At 36.3% G+C, this 19867-nt stretch overlaps 4 protein-coding genes and 1 long non-coding RNA gene across 8 annotated transcripts; 3 read left to right on the top strand and 2 right to left on the bottom strand.

The window, feature by feature from the left end:
* Nucleotides 1-512: 512 nt before the first annotated feature.
* On the top strand, nt 513-3701 carry LOC107263538 (TBC1 domain family member 31). Of its 3 annotated transcripts, none has more exons than XR_003058425.1 (4): nt 513-2172; nt 2425-2894; nt 3011-3211; nt 3317-3701. XR_003058425.1 is itself a non-coding variant. In XM_015730860.2 (4 exons), the coding sequence occupies exons 1-4, from the start codon at nt 766-768 to the stop codon at nt 3565-3567; spliced, it is 2355 nt and encodes a 784-aa protein (XP_015586346.1). In that variant the 5' UTR covers nt 521-765; the 3' UTR covers nt 3568-3701. The 3 variants fall into 3 exon arrangements, 2 of the variants coding, with proteins under 2 accessions (XP_015586346.1, XP_015586345.1); XM_015730860.2 differs by having other exon boundaries at nt 521-2172; nt 2428-2894; nt 2982-3211; XM_015730859.2 differs by having other exon boundaries at nt 522-2172; nt 2982-3211.
* LOC107263539 (adenine phosphoribosyltransferase) lies at nt 3542-5062 on the bottom strand. Its single transcript, XM_015730862.2, has 4 exons — nt 4778-5062; nt 4472-4703; nt 4253-4331; nt 3542-4120 (listed from the first exon to the last, which is right to left on the bottom strand). The coding sequence occupies exons 1-4, from the start codon at nt 4858-4860 to the stop codon at nt 3981-3983; spliced, it is 534 nt and encodes a 177-aa protein (XP_015586348.1). The 5' UTR covers nt 4861-5062; the 3' UTR covers nt 3542-3980.
* Nucleotides 5063-6524: 1462 nt separating this feature from the next.
* Nucleotides 6525-17943, bottom strand: LOC107263370 (leucine-rich repeats and immunoglobulin-like domains protein 1). 2 transcript variants are annotated; one of them, XM_015730471.2, is made up of 5 exons: nt 17136-17943; nt 10239-10683; nt 9465-9779; nt 8937-9269; nt 6525-8778 (listed from the first exon to the last, which is right to left on the bottom strand). In XM_015730471.2, the coding sequence occupies exons 2-5, from the start codon at nt 10680-10682 to the stop codon at nt 7414-7416; spliced, it is 2457 nt and encodes an 818-aa protein (XP_015585957.1). In that variant the 5' UTR covers nt 10683; nt 17136-17943; the 3' UTR covers nt 6525-7413. The 2 variants fall into 2 exon arrangements, with proteins under 2 accessions (XP_015585957.1, XP_015585958.1); XM_015730472.2 differs by having other exon boundaries at nt 17140-17943.
* LOC107263295 (IQ and AAA domain-containing protein 1-like) lies at nt 10910-16065 on the top strand. The gene is made up of 8 exons (XM_025080681.1): nt 10910-11139; nt 11196-11348; nt 11421-11566; nt 11760-12029; nt 12580-12881; nt 13625-14204; nt 14285-14880; nt 15022-16065. The coding sequence occupies exons 1-8, from the start codon at nt 10994-10996 to the stop codon at nt 15472-15474; spliced, it is 2646 nt and encodes an 881-aa protein (XP_024936449.1). The 5' UTR covers nt 10910-10993; the 3' UTR covers nt 15475-16065.
* Nucleotides 17944-18074: 131 nt separating the features above from the next.
* LOC107263381 lies at nt 18075-19814 on the top strand. The gene is made up of 3 exons (XR_001536672.2): nt 18075-18587; nt 18651-18743; nt 19250-19814. It is a non-coding gene; the product is annotated as an uncharacterized LOC107263381 (long non-coding RNA).
* The last annotated feature ends 53 nt before the right edge of the window (nt 19815-19867 follow it).

Below are 19867 nucleotides of genomic sequence, written 5' to 3'. Positions count from 1 at the left end.
AAGTTAACTAGGTGAACTAATAAGCATAGTTGATAATTAAGAAAAAAAACAAAAGGACTGAGACGTGAGTTTCGAACTCGAGACTCTCGGATGTTAATCCAGCACCAAGCACGTGTGCTACGAGTCATTGTGGTATATTGTTTAGCAAACTTATATTTGTGTAGTTACCCACGTTCGAGAGTTTTTGTTTAAGTTTTATTTGCTTACTCTGTTATTTCCAGAGCTTCATATGATTATTAAGAGTATTGACTACCTTATTACTACGGTTTATGTAATATCCTGTAAAAAAAAAGGTGGATACAAGTCTCCCTATTTCAGTGTTCACCCGGTTTAAAATTTTGGATCTCGAGGAACACACGAATTCATTCGACCAATCAAAAACGTGGAACTAGTTCGAGAGTCTCGTTCAGGTGGTGCGTCGACGCGCCGAAACACAGCTCCAGATTATCACGCGTAGTATTACTATATATACACGACCAATCAAAAACGTGGAACTGCTTCGAGGGCCCTCCGCTAAGGTGGCGCGTCGAAACCAGAGAAAAATTGAGACCACCAAAAACAGGCTCATTGGCAATCTCCCTACTCATCTCTGGTGCAAGAACAGACGAACTGGAACGGATTTCATGCTCACCCGTTACTGTCAATTCAAACTTTGACGTTTGAATCCTAAATGTCAATATTATTTATAAAATTTAATTAAATAATAAAATAACACTGAAACGGACAAAATTGTTACATAAATAAAAATTGAAAAGAAATGTAATAATGCAGGGTGAACAGTGGAAGAAGTTAGAAAAAGTTTTTGGGGGTTATAAACTAATCGCTGCTTTTAAACCTGGATTTTCAACTTGTAGAACAAGGACTAGGTTAACACAAGTAGCATTTGATCTTGCAGAGGAACGATTAGTTACTGTGGACTCGAAAGGGAATGGTTACATCGTAGAACTATCAAATGAATATCCTGTGTATAAGAAATTGGGTCCAGTGGGTTTAAGTTCTTTCATTGCATTTAACCCTTTTCAGAATGATGAAATCTTAGTTGGACTATCTTCAACTGATATAAAAGTCTTTAATCTTAAGAAGAAAAGTTCTTTTTTACTCTCTGGTCACATAAGTGTTCCAAATGAGATTTCATTTTACAAAAATTACGCTTTAACAACATCGTCTAAAGAAGCAATAATATGGGATCTGAAATCCTGCCTCAAAATGCATCAATTAAAGTTACATTCCACAAATATATCTTTGAAAAGATCAGCAGTTTCTACTTTAGGACAAGTGGCAGTCCTTTACAGTAACGATATTATTCAGATTTGGAAGTTTAAAAAATTTGACTCTGATACCAGAGTAGATATGAAATCTTTTGGATTGCACAATGTGAAGGACTTCAACTTTACAAAAGATGGAAAAACTATGATTCTGAGTGCATTCTGGAATAAGATTCTGGTGTTAAGTACAAGTACTTGGAAACCAATAAAAATTATTCAATTACCTGAAAATTTGATTGGAGTAAAGCGAATTGCAATTTTACCAACACCATTGGATGGAGGATCCAATCACATAATAGCAATTTTATCTTCACATATGATTCCCCACTTCTTGGATCTTAATACTTCTTGTTTTATTGATATCTCAATAAAAGAAGTTCAATTGCTCAGTGGTATTAAAAAATTGTGTATATCAATGAGTGGTCTTTATATTGCTTGTATTGAAAACAATGGAGACCTTATTCTCATAAAAACAGAAAAACTATTACCTACGAAAAGTGTTTCTAAGGAATATGTTCAATTGAAAAAAATTGGAAAACGGAAATTAAAACCACATTGCACAGAAGATCATCTTCGAGGAATTCAACAAAGCATAAAAAAGGAATTAAAATTACAAAGACTACTGTCCATCCTGAATGAATTTGGAGAGTATCCAAAAAAACATCGGTCGATTATTTGGACAACTGTTTTGCAGCTTCCTGCAAACAGAAGCGCATATGCAGCACTTGCGAACGAGAATCCGCGGGAACACATAAGAAAGGATATGCTGAAAGATTATCCTTTGTCTGAGCAAAGCAAAGCAAAACTTTTAAACATTACTATTGATTGTTTAGTGAATTGGTGTCCTTTGCTTGGACAAAATTTATTTCTTCCACGGCTTGTTTTTCCCTTTCTTGTTGTCTTTCAGGTAATTGTGGAGACTATAATAAAAAAGAACCTTACAACTGTTAATAGACAGGGGTACAATTTTCATTTATCACTGAATTTCTTTAAACTTGCTACATGGTATCATTAGAGAAATAAAACCAAATTCTCGCTCCTAATATAACATTGCTTTTATATAATTTACTGATATGATATTGATTTATTTGACAAACTTACCAAATAAGATTTCTGACTAATATTCGTAGCGTTCAAAATATTCTTGTTCTATTTGCAGCAGAACCCCATTCTTGCTTTTGAAGCAGTTCTTTGCGTTTTATGTAACTATTGTCAAAAGTGGTTTGAATATTATCCTTTACCTCCACTGAATGTATTGGGAATTGTCGAAAATATTCTTTTGGAAGCTGATCCTGCATTATTAAATGTCCTTTGTGAGAAGGGAATAACTTCTACAGAATATGCTTGGCCTTTACTTCAAACGACTTTAAGCGAAGTTTTGTCTGGCGATGAATGGATGATATTATGGGATCATTTATGGTCTTATGGCAGAATTTCCCTTTTACTCATGTGCGTTGTTGCATACAACATTTGCTGCCGAGAAATAATAATTTCCATTCTGAAGACACCTGAAGATTTTAAAAAGTTATATACAACACAAGGACATATAAGTGTCAAAAACTTATTGGAAATTGCTAAAAGATTGGATCATCAGACTCCATTTCGAATACACCCAAGTCGATATTTCAGGTATTTACATGTAATTAATTTTATTCATTAATAAAACAGTGATTTTGGGTGTAGTAATAAAATATTGCTAATATATGATTATTTTAGAAATAAATTATGTTTTTTACCAACTGAAGGACCATACCCACCCTTTCTAATGCAAGAATATCCGAAATTTCTTACTGACGAGACTCGTATTGCCAAATTTGAAAGACTGAAAGAACAGAATCAGGTTCTAAAGAAACATCAGCAGCACATTCTGAAAGAGTCAGAAGAAAAAAGGATACATGTTGAAGCAGAAAATTTAAGAAAACAAATTCATGAAGCCAGATTAAATGGTAAATATGTTTCTTAATGTACAAGTTGAATTAAAAAGTACATAGAAATATATCGTACGTACTTGCATATGATTTGGATAAGTAACTTGTACTTCCTATTTTCAGAATTACGTAAATGTTATGATGAAAAAATAAGAAATGAGGAATGGCAATTAGAAACCGCTTGGAATATTGTGGATAAAAATTCTATGTCTAGGTACGAATGTACTTGCAAAGAATCGCTCAATGCTGCCAAGGTGAATGATAAGACAGACAGCGAGAAAAGCGATGCATGGAATAGGAGAAAATGTGAAGAATTGCAGGACGAAGTTGAAAAACTAGAACATGAAGTACACACATTATTAGAAACTGTATAATTATTGTTTGATAATTGATACTACATTTCGTATTGTCAAAATCCTAAAAATTGGAATGATATTTCGGTTTTACTCGACATGTGTACAATATAATTGCACTAAAAATAAATATATTGTTTAAAATATGTTTGGAATATGTTGCATATAAAAGTTTTTTGTAATATCGAATGTTTTCAAATAAAACCTTAGAGTGAACTGTACGTCTTTTGATTGAGACTTAGTATACCATAGATATCAAGGACAACATATTTTATAGATCCAGTTATAATGGATTATCACAGAAATTGTAATATCTACTTTTGTAAACAATAGTTTCCTATTTACATATAAAATCTTGCTGTATAATAAATGCCTTTAAAAAATATGAAAAATATTATGATAGAACAATTGGTATAAATTTGTTGCAAGATGTATTAGTTGTACTCAATGAAAGAATATACCGGAGCATCAACTTTTGATCTACCATCCAGATTTTTTAGTTCCATTATTACAAGACATTCAACTACCTCTGCATGCAGAGTTTTCAGTAACTTTACAGCAGCAGCCATTGTGCCTGTAAAAATTAAACAATCGTAAGGCATCATCGGTAAGGTGTCATTATAAAAAAACTCAATGCCATATCATGTTAAGAAAAATATTAAATATGGTAAATTTGAATATATAAAATTTCATTAGACGACCTTACCTCCTGAAGCCAGCAAATCATCAACAATGAGTACTCTCTTTTCCTCGCTAATACTATTCGTTTGGATTTCAAAGTAATCCTGTAAAAGAAGATACAATTAATCAATAACAGTACTTCTGTAATTACTAATATTAGAATACCTGTATCTCTATGATTTTAGTCTAATAAAATATTAATTTATACATAGAAACCCAAAAAAAATCCAAAACATATACATACCTCTCCATATTCCAAGACAAAAGATTGTTGTAAAACATGTCCAGGCAGTTTGCCTTTCTTACGAATAGGAACAAACGGTTTACCTAACTCTAGACTAATCAGAGGACCAAATAGAAATCCTCTCGAGTCTAGGCCAACAATTATATCTACTTCCAGAAACATAACATGTTCTACGATCAAGTCTCTCAAAGCTCTGAAAGCCACAACATTTTGACAAACACCAAATATGTCTCTGGAAAGTAGTAAAATGAAATAAATAACTTAAATAATCTTTATAGAAAAATATATATTCTATATACTACCTACCGAAAAATAATCCCAGGCTTTGGAAAGTCAGAATAAGTTCCAATAGCATTTTCCACAATTTTTAACTTCTCTCGTTTCTCCATTTTTCTAATCGTTTTAATAATGTTTTAATTTCTTTATTACGTAAAGAGCTTATCGGCTTATTACTATTATACAATTTCTCTATAATCTTGTTGCAAAGTACAAACATAAGTAATCAATTTTTAATTGCACAACACGAAACCATGTGGAACATTTCGCACTCATTTTCAAGTTTAAGTGAATCCAGCCAATCACATGCAAGGTTTAAAAAGGAATCAAAATGCACTGCCAATAATCGTAAGCAATGGCGTACATTCTATATATGGGTACACATATTTACGTATGCTAGCAACAAAATTGCATATCAAAGAAATTCAAAGAAATCAACATGACATTATTCTTATTAATCCAAAAGTTGTCTAATGTAAAAAAAGATATCATTTAGGCATCTTAAAAATTAATTTAATAGAATTTTCATATTTAGTATGATACGAAAAGTGAATAAGAGCTGACCAATCATGTACTGGATTCTAAAGAAAGCAAGTAAGCGGCTGATAGCTATAATTTTATGAAATAAAGTTTGGTCGGGTACTGTACCCAGTAGTCCCAATAGTTCTTGAGGAGTTGTATAGTTCTTGATAGGTTTTAACAATAGTTCTGCTACGTAACATCGTTAAAATATCTATTAAGGATACTAGTCGCAGCATATGCTTCAGTGCAGGTATGCATAATGAGCTGGCTTTCAGTGTTGTTTTCAGGTTGTGTTTCAAACAGTTCCGGAATAGTTCTCTCTAGTACTCAATGTTGGGACCATAGTTCCGCCTGGAATTATTATTAAATAATGATGGAAGTTAGCAGCGCATCGCTGCACTCCTTAACGCAGGCGGCCATGAGGTGCTGGCTTTTCTCTTACAAGGAAACCCCCCCAACCCGACCCCACCGATTTCAATAATTTTTTGATATGTTGTAGTACTCGACAAAATAAGAGACACGTATTTTTTTTTTGTGCTGACATCCACTTTAAAGGGGTGAATTCGACCTCTGAAATTCACCCCTTTAAAGTGGATGTCAGCACAAAAAAAAAATACGTGTCTCTTATTTTGTCGAGTACTACAACATATCACACTTGGTTTTATTAAAAAATATTAATTAGAAGTCGAGATATGATAAAAAAACGATTTTCGGGGGTGAATTTCAGAGGTCGAATTCACCCCTTTAAAGTGGATGTCAGCACAAAAAAAAAATACGTGTCTCTTATTTTGTCGAGTACTACAACATATCAAAAAATGATTGAAATCGGTGGAGTCGGGTTGGGGGGGTTTCCTTGTTAGTAAATCTTGTCGAGCTTACACTATGCACTCGAATTTAAGATTATAAAAAAAAATATTTAGGTAATATCTGATGAGCGGCCTCGTTCTAAGAGTTTGTCTGGGAATCAGCGGTATGTCGTGGAGAACCCCTGCCGGCTAGACTACACGTTCGTGACCACGTTCAACTCGGCTATGACGGTATATGCATTATCGACGGAGGCGATGATCACAAAATCCTACTCCCGGTCTCGCCGCTCCGATTTAGAATCATGTTTTTAGTATCGTTTAAAACCGTAGCGTTGTACATCTCCCTACTCATCTCTGCTGTACCTAGTTATTTTATAAGCAGCAATTTGGCGTCGATAAATATTCAAAACGATCTACGACTAATAACAATAAAAAATGGCGGGAGTAAAAATATTTAAAAGAGTCAAACATTTAATAATCGCTGTTATAGAATATTTTTACATCCAACAATTGCAAATGACGCTTAAACGTTATTAACTAGAATACTATTTATATACAAATGGCAGATATATATTTATATTTATATATATATATATATATATATGTCGTTCCTCTGGTTACTTCACAATAAACAATACAGTATATGCTTCGGTTAAGACAATGGTTTGTAAATTTTGTATAGCCGAATACAGCAATTAAAAAATCTATCGTAAAATATGTTGACAAACAGTATGCAAAATATATTGTTTATTAGGCAAGGCACGTCTATTTTAAGTGTCATACAGGCGCGTACGTACACATCACTCATACATGCATTCATACACACAGTGTCTATATAATCCTTGATACAGGAATCTCGATTTTTCACAGCTATCGTGAGTTTCGAGAACTAGTTAAAAAAGTCTTTTTTACCTAAATTCTTTTAGAGTACTCGTAGAAGCTTTTAAAACAGCTTCTCCATATGCGTATACTTATTAACACATGTAAATTTTTCGCATACGGAGTTCACGCGATAATAAAAAAGGAAATATTGAATAAATACTCAGCGAACATGAAACATCTCGAAACAGATAAATATATAACACTCGAAACTTGAAAATACCTTAAGTAAGTACGACGAGAAGAAAGCGTGACAGACACAATAACAATATGGCATCGCTTATTAGTCTTAAAATCCGTCCTTTTTAAAAAAAATGACTGTTAGCATAAGGTATCCTTGACCGGATAAACCTCTATTATAGATTACGATACGAGGAAATTTGGTTTCTCGTCAAAGACACATAACGCGCATAACGTGATTGTCTTAACAAAAATATGGCTGACAAATCAGATGGCAAATTAGACTTTAGTCGTGGCCAAAAGTTTAATATAATGTGCTTTATGAGTGATCTCAAACTCCTGAGCAGGTAGAAAACATTGCGTTTGAATTCTCGGTTGCCGTAATCTCTTTATCACGCTATGACCTATCAGAACAACGGTAATCAGTACAGCGCATGATACGGCAGCGGCAGCCAAAATTATAACTTCCATATTCTGTCGGAAGGCTTGAACCTCAACACATTTCGTTTTGTCCATTTCAGACTTTCCAAGATTTGTATTGGCATTGTATAAGCTAGCGCAGACTTTGTATCGACCTGGCAAGAGATCAGCTACAGTTACAAAGGCTTCCGGGGAGCAGATTAATTTTTTCCTATGCACGAGTGACTCCATGGAAAAGACTGCCACCGAAAGTTCACAGTCTGTTGACTTGCCTGTTAGATGCGCAAGAGTTAGATCGACCTGAAGAAAACCTTGGTCAGAAATATTAACACGAATGCCAGTGATTTCTGTTTGAGAAGTCCTAGAAGTCGTCGAAGTAGCAATGGACTCTTGTATCTTTTTGTCTTCCTCTAGGGTGATGACTTCACTGCATCCTAAACCCAAATCAGAAGGCACTTCGTCGTATTCGGTAGGCACCAAAAGGACAACGCAGTATCGATATTTGTGCTTGGGCTGAAGCCCTAAAGACGAGGAAATGGCTACAGGAAGTGTGCAAGGATCTTGCATCAACGTGGAGTCGCATTGAAGAGGACTAGATTGAATCTCGACATCTGCGTTCCCAATTATTTCATAAACTTTCAAAGTATCACACGTGTATCTTTCTAAGCATGGCTCCACGTGCCACATCAAATTAACGCCTGCTGCTTCGTTGTACTTGAATTCTTGTAAGATTAATTGCGCTACCGTTAATGGGACCCTCGGTATTATAGTTGGCGTTGGTTCACCGCAGAGTAAACTATCTGGTGATACTTGGGTGAGTATTCCATTTTCTAATGTTGGCGGAGTAGCGCATACTGCTGATGCTTTGTCCTCTTCGTCTAGACTGGAATTACTTAACCAGTTGGCGAATTCCAAGAGCGTGCAGTCACAATTCAATGGATTGTCTGAGAGTGATAGACGCTTTAAACGAAGTTTGGATGTGGGAACATCATTGGCTACCATTGTGATATCATTATCATCCAGACGAAGATCCTCCAGGCTCTTGAGTGGTACTACCAGGTCAGCCGTTAGCGATCTTAGGAAATTATGCGTCAAATCGAGAGTAGTCAATTTTTCTAAATGCGCCAAGGATGCACTGGAGACGGCAACAATTCTGTTATTTGCCAAATCTAGTCTGGTTAATGTTGACAAGTGTTTGAAGCAATGGTCTTCTAGAACATCAATCTAATAAAACAAATTTAAATAATCATTAGATTTCATATTATGTCCATGGTAATATGATTGTTTTTCTTTTAAATCACATTCTATATATTCATTTTAAGTCTCTTGTTGATTATATTATTAGAACAAAAATAAATATTTCTATCATGATAACACGTTACCTGGTTGTGACTGAGCTTGAGATAAGTCAAGTTTCGAACTCCATTGAGAGCGCCTTGCTGAACATTTATCAGCCCATTTTGGGATACCGTGAGAAAGCGAAGTTTGGGCATATGTGGGAGTAGTGTAGGCCCCATGGGCCCGATCAGTACATTACTTGAGAGATCAAGCTCCTCCAGGTTTTTCAGGCCCCTCAGAGCTGGTAGAGCAGAAACACTTAGACGATTCCCTCGCATTTTCAATGACTGTAAAGCCGGTAATGCAGCAAAAGCTTGTGGTGAGAGTTGAGACATTAAATTGTCACATAGATCCAGATGAGTCAAATTTATTAAACCCTGAAATGAAATAACTGTTCTAAGGTTTTCTTTCATTGTAACTGGTGAAGTTTAATCAAAGAAGACAACGTAGCATTATGAGACGTATATTAATTCAGGCATATTGAATTCTAAAAAAAAATATATCAAAATATCTTACTAAGACGATGCTACTTCACAGTTCAGATTCTGGTAATATTAAAAATGAATGATTACCTTGAAAGAGTTAGCCTCCAGAGTTTTCAGCTGGTTACCAGACAAATCTAGTCTTTCTAATCCAATAAGATGTTCCAAGGCAGCAGTGGGAACGGAATCCAGACGGTTGTTTGGTAACCCAAGAGCTTGTAAGGGTCTTGCGAGGGCGATAAAAGCATTTTCATTAACTTTTAACAACTCCCCGGTAGAAATAACGAGACCACGAAGTGCCACGTCCTCTAGAAAATATGCAGGAAGTATAGATATTCCTGTGACAGATATGTCCAAAAGAGATATCATTCCAGCTCGACTGCTTTTAAGGTGCTGGCTGATAGCCTGTAAAATACAAAAATTGACCTCTTTACTTTAATTTCAATGTATCAAAGAAATCCTGAGCAATCTCTAATTACCCATAATATACATCCACTAAGAAATACGAAGTTGAATAAAAATAACATTACAATATAATATGTAAAGTCACAATAATAAAACTATCTCTTCCGCGTCAGTATCTAATGAGTGTCGTGTCAAACTTAAACAAAACGTAATAAAAAAAACATTTTTCAGCTCACAAGTCATCTTTGTTACCTACGCATATAAATATATGTATATTTAGATAAATGTATGCCTGCCAAATCAGGAGATTCAGTCAACTTGTACGTAAAGTATTATAGCTGCAGACTGAAGTTCTCATATATTTACTCCTAACTAGCAGTGACTCTGGTGAAGATTTAAAAACATACCAAGCATTTGGCATGTATTTAATAACTTGACTTATTTTAAATAATGAATTACCTGAAGCGCCGTGCGGTCGCCCGTACATCGGAGCGTATGCGGAAAGTCACAAGAACAGTCTACGGCAACATTGGTAATATTAGGGCATTCCCAAAATGTGTTTTTTACTTCGAAAAATTCATTCCGCTCGTTTACATTGGACGAAAAATTCGCCTGAACTGTAGTGAGTGTAATTGCAGTCGTCGCATCCGTTTTAAATGAGGTTTCGCCTATATCTGGCGCCAGTGTCAACAGCGTTGATGATGCAGGCGATGATGTTGATCTGGACGTTGATATTGATAACGCTTCCAATGACGTCGGCGATGACGTCGTGGAGGATACTGTCGACGTCACTGAAGCTATCTTGGCGATGTCTTCCGGATCTGTCAGATCTTCTGCATCGTGAAAAGCAAACGCCGCGAACAGCATTGCCAGAGCAAGAAGAGTTCGAGAGATTCTCGGCATTCTGAAAAGATAATTTTTATTTTGGTTTATCATTTTTTTTAACGTCCAACAAAATATCTACAATATCTTATATCTTTAATTTGACACATGGTACATTCGAAGTAATAATGACAATAGTACTTGATACGTATACACTGTATACGTATACTATACATATGTATATGTATACTATACATATACTACATTTTGACACGGGGTAAACTTCACAGCAGATATGATGCAAATTTTTAGATAGCACCTCAAAAAAAGTAATCACTGCTGCGACTGCATAACCATATTAAAATTTTCACAAAAAAATCTAAATTACATTAATGTCTCACGCCCATTATTCGAAATTATGGCTCGTAACGAGAAAAGACGCAGAGAAGCTCTTAAAATTGGACGAAACCATTGGAAATTTGAAATCTTGGAAATCCAAGGAAGATTGCTTGAATAAAATTCTGCCAATGTACCTCAAGTAAGTTTATAGTGTTTTTTAAATAATTAAATAAGCTCAAAGAATTTTTCTAACAGATATCGTAATTTGGTCAAACGTCTGATGGTCTGTTACAATCAAATGGTTCAACCCCAAAAGCGTGACTTAATTAAACAAGTGTTAAACTGTGCAATTGGTCGTATGCTCGAATATAAACGTGAGATCGTAAAATTGGAATGTTCTGATTACGTGTGAGTCCTTATCTGTGTAATCAACGTCAAAGATATATTTTGTAATTAAAATTATATATAATTTTTCGTTAGGTGGCCTGACAATTTTTTAATTGAAATGAAATTTACGCAAGATGACGTTGACATTTTATCCCGGTCGTATTACGCAACTGATCGAACTAGAGAGTTGGAGGAAAGGAGAAAATATATTAACGATCTGATCGACAGTGCTAACAAACGTTAGTTATGATTATGACGTAATAAAAATAATTATTCCATTAAAATCATTCAAAATTTTTGCTAAACCCTCGCTTCTTACTGTTGGGTCTGAGGCACCTAGCAAACGTGTTAAACCTGATAAAAGTTTAAAACCAGTCAAAAGCCAGGAACGATATTTCGAATGTTAAAAAATTTTTTTTTTTTCAAAAACAGCACCAGAATCAATAATCATTGAAACTCATATAATCGAACAAACAATGCCAAGTGCCATTGACGTAAGAAATACCAGTTCACCGATTAAAGTCACAAAAGCTCGAAAAGTAAAAACTGGAGAACCTTCAAGGATGCAAATTTCGCTCGAATCGGAAGAACATAAGAAAGCACGGGAAGCTAGAGAAGCAATGGCAAAACTATGGAAAAGCACCATAACACTGATTCAAAGTCACGAACGAGCAAGATCTGCCCGCTGTATCGGAGAACGAGGTTATTTCTTCTCTTAGTATTTACACTATGAAATTCCGCACAGCCATTAAATTGTAACTTCGTAAGCCTAAAGTCATCGCGCAGTAATCCTATATCGGCAGTAACGATCATTATGAACCAAATTCAAATTAATTATTGCTGGTTAAATGAACACGGCAACAAGGCTATCATACGAGAAATAACAATTCGAAAGAGGCTACCATTTGTCTAATGGAGATTTTATGATTTCTATGAGAACCATAAGTATACGCTTTAACGAGCGTCTCTCAATAATTCGCTTTGACAGCCGTAACGCCATAACTCTCATGGAGAATAAGTAGCACAGTTGTACAGTTCATCTTAAATACTATGCCCGAAGACTTTACGAATCGCATTGACATTTTGGTATACGATCTAGTAAAAATTTGCAATTTGCTAATAATACTAAATTATTTTCGAAAAAAACTTTGTCCGCTGATAACGTTTTATTAAATTAAATATATATATATATACATAGAATTATCAGTGAACAACCTATAACCTCTATTTATTACTTTTGATTGATCGACAGCCAGAAAACAGTATATACGTAACATAAAACTGAATCAGGGTCAAACGGAATTGAAGAAGCCCGAGAAAAGCGCAAGAAAACAAGCGGCCATGATTATTCAAAGGACATGGCGTCGTTACCGAGCTCGGGAAGCTTTGCGAAAACGAGCCGACCGTGTCGAAGAATTGCTAGACATGAAAATACCATCGTGGAGAAATCGCGAAGTTTTTGAGAAGGACGAAGCCAATTATCGTCGTATACAAAACCTGCAGCCGGAAGCCGTATGGCATTTGGAAGAGAGAACAGATGAGGAAAGTGCGAGGGTAAGTATTTTTTGTTATTACGATCGTGATACGCTATCCAGACTAATATTTCGAAAGGTTCGAAAAGATCTATTTTAAAACTATCATTGTAGAGTTTCGATTGCTATAATTAATCATGATACGATATACGAACGTTAGATCCATATTTGTATAATTTATCCTGAAACGCGTAGTAAGTTCGGTACACGAAGGACTCTGGACATGGGTGTGGTGCAACGATGGATTCGTAGGCGTAGTTTTACGATATTGTTTCTTCAACGAGAGATAATTGAGGTTATGCAGACACAGTAGAAAAAAATTCCTTATAAAATCCATGATATTTGACCAGAGGGGAGGGGGGGTTGTTGCAGTTGCGTAATTCGAACGAAACTAATGAAATTCACATAGATTATTTATTCGACAACGATCCAGCGGAGCTCAACGAAGTCGTCAACTTTTTAATTAACGTATTTATTTAATTAGTCCAATTTTCTGTGATGCACCTTGACGCATCGCCGGGCGATTATCGATATTCGTCCGACGTATCGAGAAGGGGCAGCGTTTAATTAATTAAGAATAGCCAGACTCCTAAAAAGTAGCAATCGCGATGGGGAATGAAAAAGATAGGAACAAAAGATACCGTCCAATTGAAATACCCTATATACTTGTTATAGTGTCTATAGAAGAACGTCATTCCTTGATATCCGATTAATATTCCGTCCACTATTGGTCTTGGTTTAATTGACCCACTGTCATTTCATAAGGTGCACGCAATTAAAGCAGCTGGACTGATGGAGGACATTACGGATGAGATACGCGAATGGTTCATTTTATGGTACAATGAACTTGGATACTTTGACATATTTCCAGTAGCCACTGCGGGTGGTTCGATTCTGGTAGCAACCGGGCAGACCCTCACGCCGGAGGAGTATCTCCTTGAGAAATTGCAGAAGGCTAAGAAAAAAGAGAAATCAAAAGGAAATCAAAAAACAAAGGAGGAATCGGATGAAAATAAAAAATTAGCTAATAAAAAAAAAGGAAAATCCAAGACCGACCAGGCGAAGAGTCAACAATTGAGTACCTCCGAGTCTAAGGCTTTTCCAGGCCTCTTGCAGGCGAATAACGATTTTCATCATTACTGGGAATTCCGGGACGAGTCGAGTAATCCAAAGCAGAGGGAGTACCTTGATCTTATCACTGAAAAACTCTGCTACGAGCTTCAATTGGAAATGCGTGAAATTGTTGATGAACTCATGAGAGCAGAATTAGAGAAATTGAAAGAGGCGCTGATGAAAGATCATGCTGATGACAAAGTCAAACTCGACGCACCTACGGCTGTGAAAGGTATTGGATTTTCAAGGATTTGTTTATAAATATTTCAACAGACTCTACTTTACTAAATATATTTCTAAATATATTTTTAGCGGGCAAAATGAAGAAGAAGAAAAAAGAGAAAAAGGACCCGCTTGGTAATATGGCGCCGGAGGACATTTTCTTTGAACTGGCACGAAATCGAATAATTCGAAGTCAGTCTGTGGTGCGACTGAAAGAGTGGATAGGGGATTTATCGTATCAAAATTATGAAGCTCGTCAGGAATTACGTGAATATCGACATCGTCTTGGGGAAGTCAAAGAATCGGTAATAGATTACTGTATCCTACCGCTTCTTTCTAAAGAATCACATCAAGTGGCACCCCTCGTACGTTCCATCTGTATCTGCGGTTTGCCGCGACACGGCAAGGGAATGTTAGCAGACGCCATTTTTACCGAGGTCGGAGCTTTGGTTCTCGATCTCAGTCCTGAAACTCTACTTAATAAATACCTAGGCAAGAAGGAACAAAACAGACTTATGAATATGGTGAACAAAGTAGCGAGGAGCTACGCGCCGTCTGTTATATTTGTCAAGGGCGGCGAGAGGCCATGGCTGAAAAAAGTTCCACGCGAACTTAGGTACTTGCAGCCAAAAAGATTAGCTGCGTTGTTTACTAAATTCATTAAAGGAATCAAATCCGGTGATCGAGTAAGTTTGTATTGCAATGCCTTAAATATTCTTTTATAGCATAATTATTAAAGTAACAGCATTATATCCACATTGAAAAATTATTCTTACGCTTTAAACACATTTCATGCTATGATTATAATACATCATTTTTATTTGCAGATTTTATTTCTCAGTACGTCATCCGAACCCTATAAAGCCAGTAAAAAATTTGTAAAAATTCACGAAAAAGTTATATTGATACCAGTGACCGACTACAATACGTTGTATATGTTCTATAAAGAATTATTAATGAAGTATCATGGAGTAGATAGGAACTTGGATGTATCGTGTTTAGCAAAATTATCGGTTGGTCTACCGCTCGAATTTATACGGCAAACGGTCGAAAATGTTGTTGGCATCAGAAGAAGAATTACGTTAAAGTTCAAACCGTTGCAACAGCGAGAGATTATGGAGGAATTACTGTCGTACGATAGTCCAGGACCAAAGATCCTTGAACAATATAGAAAGTTTGAAAAAACGATCCCACTCGAAAAGGAGAGACTTAAAATGTTGGCGAACGAGCGTGAGTTACGTGAAAAGATAAATTCACCGAAGAAAAAAAAGAAAAAATGATCGTCAGTCAATCAATGTGAAAGTTCGATAGACGATACAGAAAAGAACAAAAAAATGTTAATATCAATACCGATTGCGGCCAATTAGTCATACCCTCCTATGAAGAAAAATGATTATCGTTAATCATTACTCGTTTATAAATGATCTATTATAAATCACCGATCGATCAGTTTAATGCGGATAGATCTTTCATAATAATTTTCAATGTCATGAGAATCAGTATCTCGGTACGTGAGTTATATTCTTGCGCGGCAAATAAATGAAGCTAAAGAAAGGAGCTATTTGGTGAAGAGACCACGAATGAGGATTGAATGAAGAAAATGGCGGCCGGTATTCATACGAAACCAAGTTCCTTTGACGTTTCGCTATTGGAACTCAACAGAATTATGAGGAATGTAGCGAGCAAAGAACAGAACGATCGACGAACTTGATCGAGCAGTGAGCTGGACAAGTTGCCGTCGTTTTGTTCAACTTGTTTCTACAGACTCGAGACTATAATGGCGATTACTCTCCACTTCCTTTAACGATTCATTGGTCTGATGATTTTTCATGTTTTCTTTTCATTCTTCTTTCGAGAAATCCATTTACAGTCGCGGCAGTGATATCTACGATATATTTATCATAAATAATAATTGTAATTCAATTATAACAATTAAACAGTGTAAAAAAGAAGTAAAAGAATTGGATTATTATTTGCACGCAGAGAAAGCAATAATAAAGGGGGTAGACATTTTTCTTTCACATGTATACTCACCAGAACTAAATTGTATTGATATTTAAGTCCGGATTGAAGATCTGACAGAGTGCTATTATTCAAGTGAAATATTTAACGAACCTGCGTAATTGTTATTAGGCCGTTGTTTGAGAGTTAACGATCTACGAAGAAAATGAAATGCCTTGTACAGCTTGAAGGAGATGCGAATAAGTAGCGGAGAAGCACAATGGCCAATGCCGCAAGTGTAAAAAAGCTGGGCTTAAATAATAAGCAACTTGGACTGGCGTACAAATGAGATTCTGCTGTATCTGCTTACGACCAGAGGCTTGTCTTCAACGTTGAATTCTTTAATGGCTAAAAGTTTTATTTACCAAAGCCCATTACCGGAATAAAATAACAATAAAACAAGGATTTTATTAGCGACGTTAGAATATCATTTCATTTGTGAAAGAAAATTGAAGGATAGACACTACAATCCATTGGATTAGACATTATAATAAAAATGTTAGGCGTTTCATTGACTTACATCTTTTCATTGAAGCTCGTGTATGGATTATGATAATTAAAATATGACTAAGACCAGCTTTGTTAACTACGATTAAAAAATGTTATCTTCCATTAGCCAAGTGCATACACAATGAGAATATGATGCAAATACCAAGCAACCGCATTCTGCCATTAGTTAGTTCGAGTGAGAGACTTATGAATGAACTGCCAAAGGAAAATAGAAAAGTGTCAATATGTTTTTGCAAAATATTGTAAAACCGACGTATCTAGCCTGACTGTATATCAATGATAATCTCGATCAAAGAGACCGGTTTCACGTGTTCAAGTATTTAAATGAAGGCGGTGGGCGAGCAAGTGCGTAAGCGAGTATGAAACCGATATTAATATAAGTAAAATAGTAAGTATAGGAAAATATATCTACGTTATTATTAGTACGTACCTACACAGAATCTCTGTTCTTCTAGACTTGCTCGAGATGTCTTCTCCTCGTGCGTTTCCACGCACAAACAATACACAGGCAGTCCAACGTGCCGAGCAGTCGTGCAGTCCAATCGATCCAAGTGTCACAGACACACAGTATCCACGTATTACGCGAGTCAACGAGTCAAATAGATACACCAATGCTTCTATAAAACTAGTTGACAACGACTATAAACTAAAAGTCAAGATGTACGATCCCATGATAAACAGTCCCCAGCCCGAATCGTCAACTGACAAAAAGTCTTATCCACGAATTATCGTAATAAAAGAAATGTGTATCACGCAATGGAATACAAACTTCTACGAACCCGCCAAATGGCACACGCACGCGCGAACGGGCTTCCACACAGGTAGGTAGCTGGAGCCGATGGTGCGGCAGGAGGCAGAGGAGTTAACCAAGGAGGGATCAGCGACGCACGACGTCGGCGAAGAATCGCACTAACACAACCAGCACCAATCGCATTGACGCACTGTCGCAAACGCACCAATCCGCAAATCACGGACGGAGCCTGCTGCTCCCACGTTTGTTCCGTCGCGTTAGCATTTTGCGCCAACTTGATATCTTTCCGTCTCTCTTCGTTTTCTGACTCCTCCGCTCTTCTCCACTGTTTTACCCTCGGCTGTCGTCGAACGAGTTTTCCAAATTTTCCTCAGAATTTCATGCCGATCACAGCGCCCTTTTTACGAGCAATATATTTTGAACGAGCACCGCGCATGACAGAATCCTTCGAGAACGGAGAAGAGTGTACGCGGTGCTCCCTGCACTGGCATGGGGACTCGTATGGCTCGTACAGCTCGTATGGCTCCTATGGGGACTCGCCTCCGCTGTTCACGGTGGGGACTGTCTCTGTCTCTTGGTTTCCACATAGCATAGCCTTGTATGGAACACGGGACGACGTTCTCCGGCCCTTACGCCCACTTGCTTCGAGCAGGTATTGTTGCTATCGTTGCAGCGAAAGAAAGTTTCTTCTTTCATGAGCCACAGGACTTGCTGGATATTTTACTATCGGAATCTTCGTCACTTTTCTGCTTCAATCATTTAACGCTTGTAGCAATGCATCATTGCGAGTTTTAAGGTATCAGCTTTGTTTCTTTAACTTCCTTTCTACTTTTATCTACTAATTCTTATGCTTCTTCTTCCTCCTCTTACACGGTATTTCCGAAAACGTCATTCATGAGGCGCGGCATCGTACTACGCACAGAGGTTACGCATCGCTCGCTTATGAATGGTTTTACCGTATTGAGAGCTGCGAACCCTTTATAGTTATCATCTGATCTGTGTGGAAGAAATTGTTAGTAATTATTATTCATTTTTAAACTGCATGAATCCGCTACTATTTGGTTTACTTTAGTAACATTTGTAGGTTATGGGGACAACTGTTTTTTGGAGACAGATATGAGAAACGTTTAGGTGAATATATTGAAATATCAACATTATTCTTGAACTGTACTGTGTATTATATTCTTGTTACAGTGTTTTGCAACGGCGTATTCTTATTGATACTGATCTTTTAAGCGATTCAAGAATTGCAGCTTTGGCTGCGTGACGATTGTGCTGTAAACGAGGGTACAAATTTTTATTAATACTATACGACTTTTTATGTAGGAGATCGTGTTAATTTTTTAACTATTGAGAAACACTCGTACATTCATTCAGGTGTGAAGGCGGCTGTATAGGGACACTTGAATTTAGTCACTGAATATCCGCTCGGCTTGTTTCGAAATCACATTAAACCAGGCCCTTCCGCCCACTTTAGTAATGCCCATTGAACTTGACTAGGAAGAATGTTTAATATTGCACTTAAACATTTTAATATCTTCCTCAAGCCTTTCGTGGCATTTCTAGTTCTTTTAACACTATTAAAAATCTTATAAAGGACAAGTTAATATTTGCCATAAATTGTATATATCAACCCTGAAACACATTTCTCATAAGCGAAATTCTTATTTTTAAGAATCGTACCAATGTAGTATTCAACAAATCTACATTTCAATTAATAATATTATTTATACACAACAGATTGTAGTAGAAGAATTTCTGAACAAAATTTATTTCATTCATGTTTGTTACAGACACGAGATAAGGTGAGAAATAAGTCGTGGGCTTTGGGACTTGCTAACGAAATGTGTCTCGTTAACGGGAATCCTTTCACGTTGTATTTTTGATGTTTTTCGGGTTATCAAATTTTACCGCTTTTTAAAAAATCTCAAATATGGCAGTCTGACGGGTTCAGGTTCTGCAGATCGAAATTTCTTAATGAAATCTTTTTGGTAAGTGGAAATCGGTCCTGGTCATTACGAAATCACGTTGAACCGGGCCCTTACGCCTACACGAGCGATGCCGACGTTACTGCAGCCAAAGAAAGTTCAACTTCTTTCTCAGGCGAAGGGCGTGCATAACATATCAAGTCAAAACCCGATTTCTAATAGCTTCCTGCTCTAAATCACGCCCTTGGGCTTACTCGAAGTTTGGAGTTTACGTGGGACATAGAAAACAGGTAAAGGCTACGTACAGTTTTATGTGTTCGTACGTCTCAGCCAGGTTGACGCGTAGCGATTCAAATAATCAATTATAATATATATAGCTTTTCTATACCACATATGTCATAATGAAAATTTTTTTAATAATAAACGTATAAAAAATTTGGACTAATAATACATTTTAAACAGATAAATTTATACTTTTGTTTT

The sequence above is a fragment of the Cephus cinctus genome, unplaced genomic scaffold (assembly GCF_000341935.2).
Source record: "Cephus cinctus unplaced genomic scaffold, Ccin1 Ccin1_scaffold0153, whole genome shotgun sequence".
In the NCBI taxonomy this organism is placed as follows: Eukaryota; Metazoa; Arthropoda; class Insecta; order Hymenoptera; family Cephidae; genus Cephus; species Cephus cinctus.
Note: the sequence above shows the minus strand (reverse complement) of the source record. Positions and strands in the feature narration are given on the sequence as shown.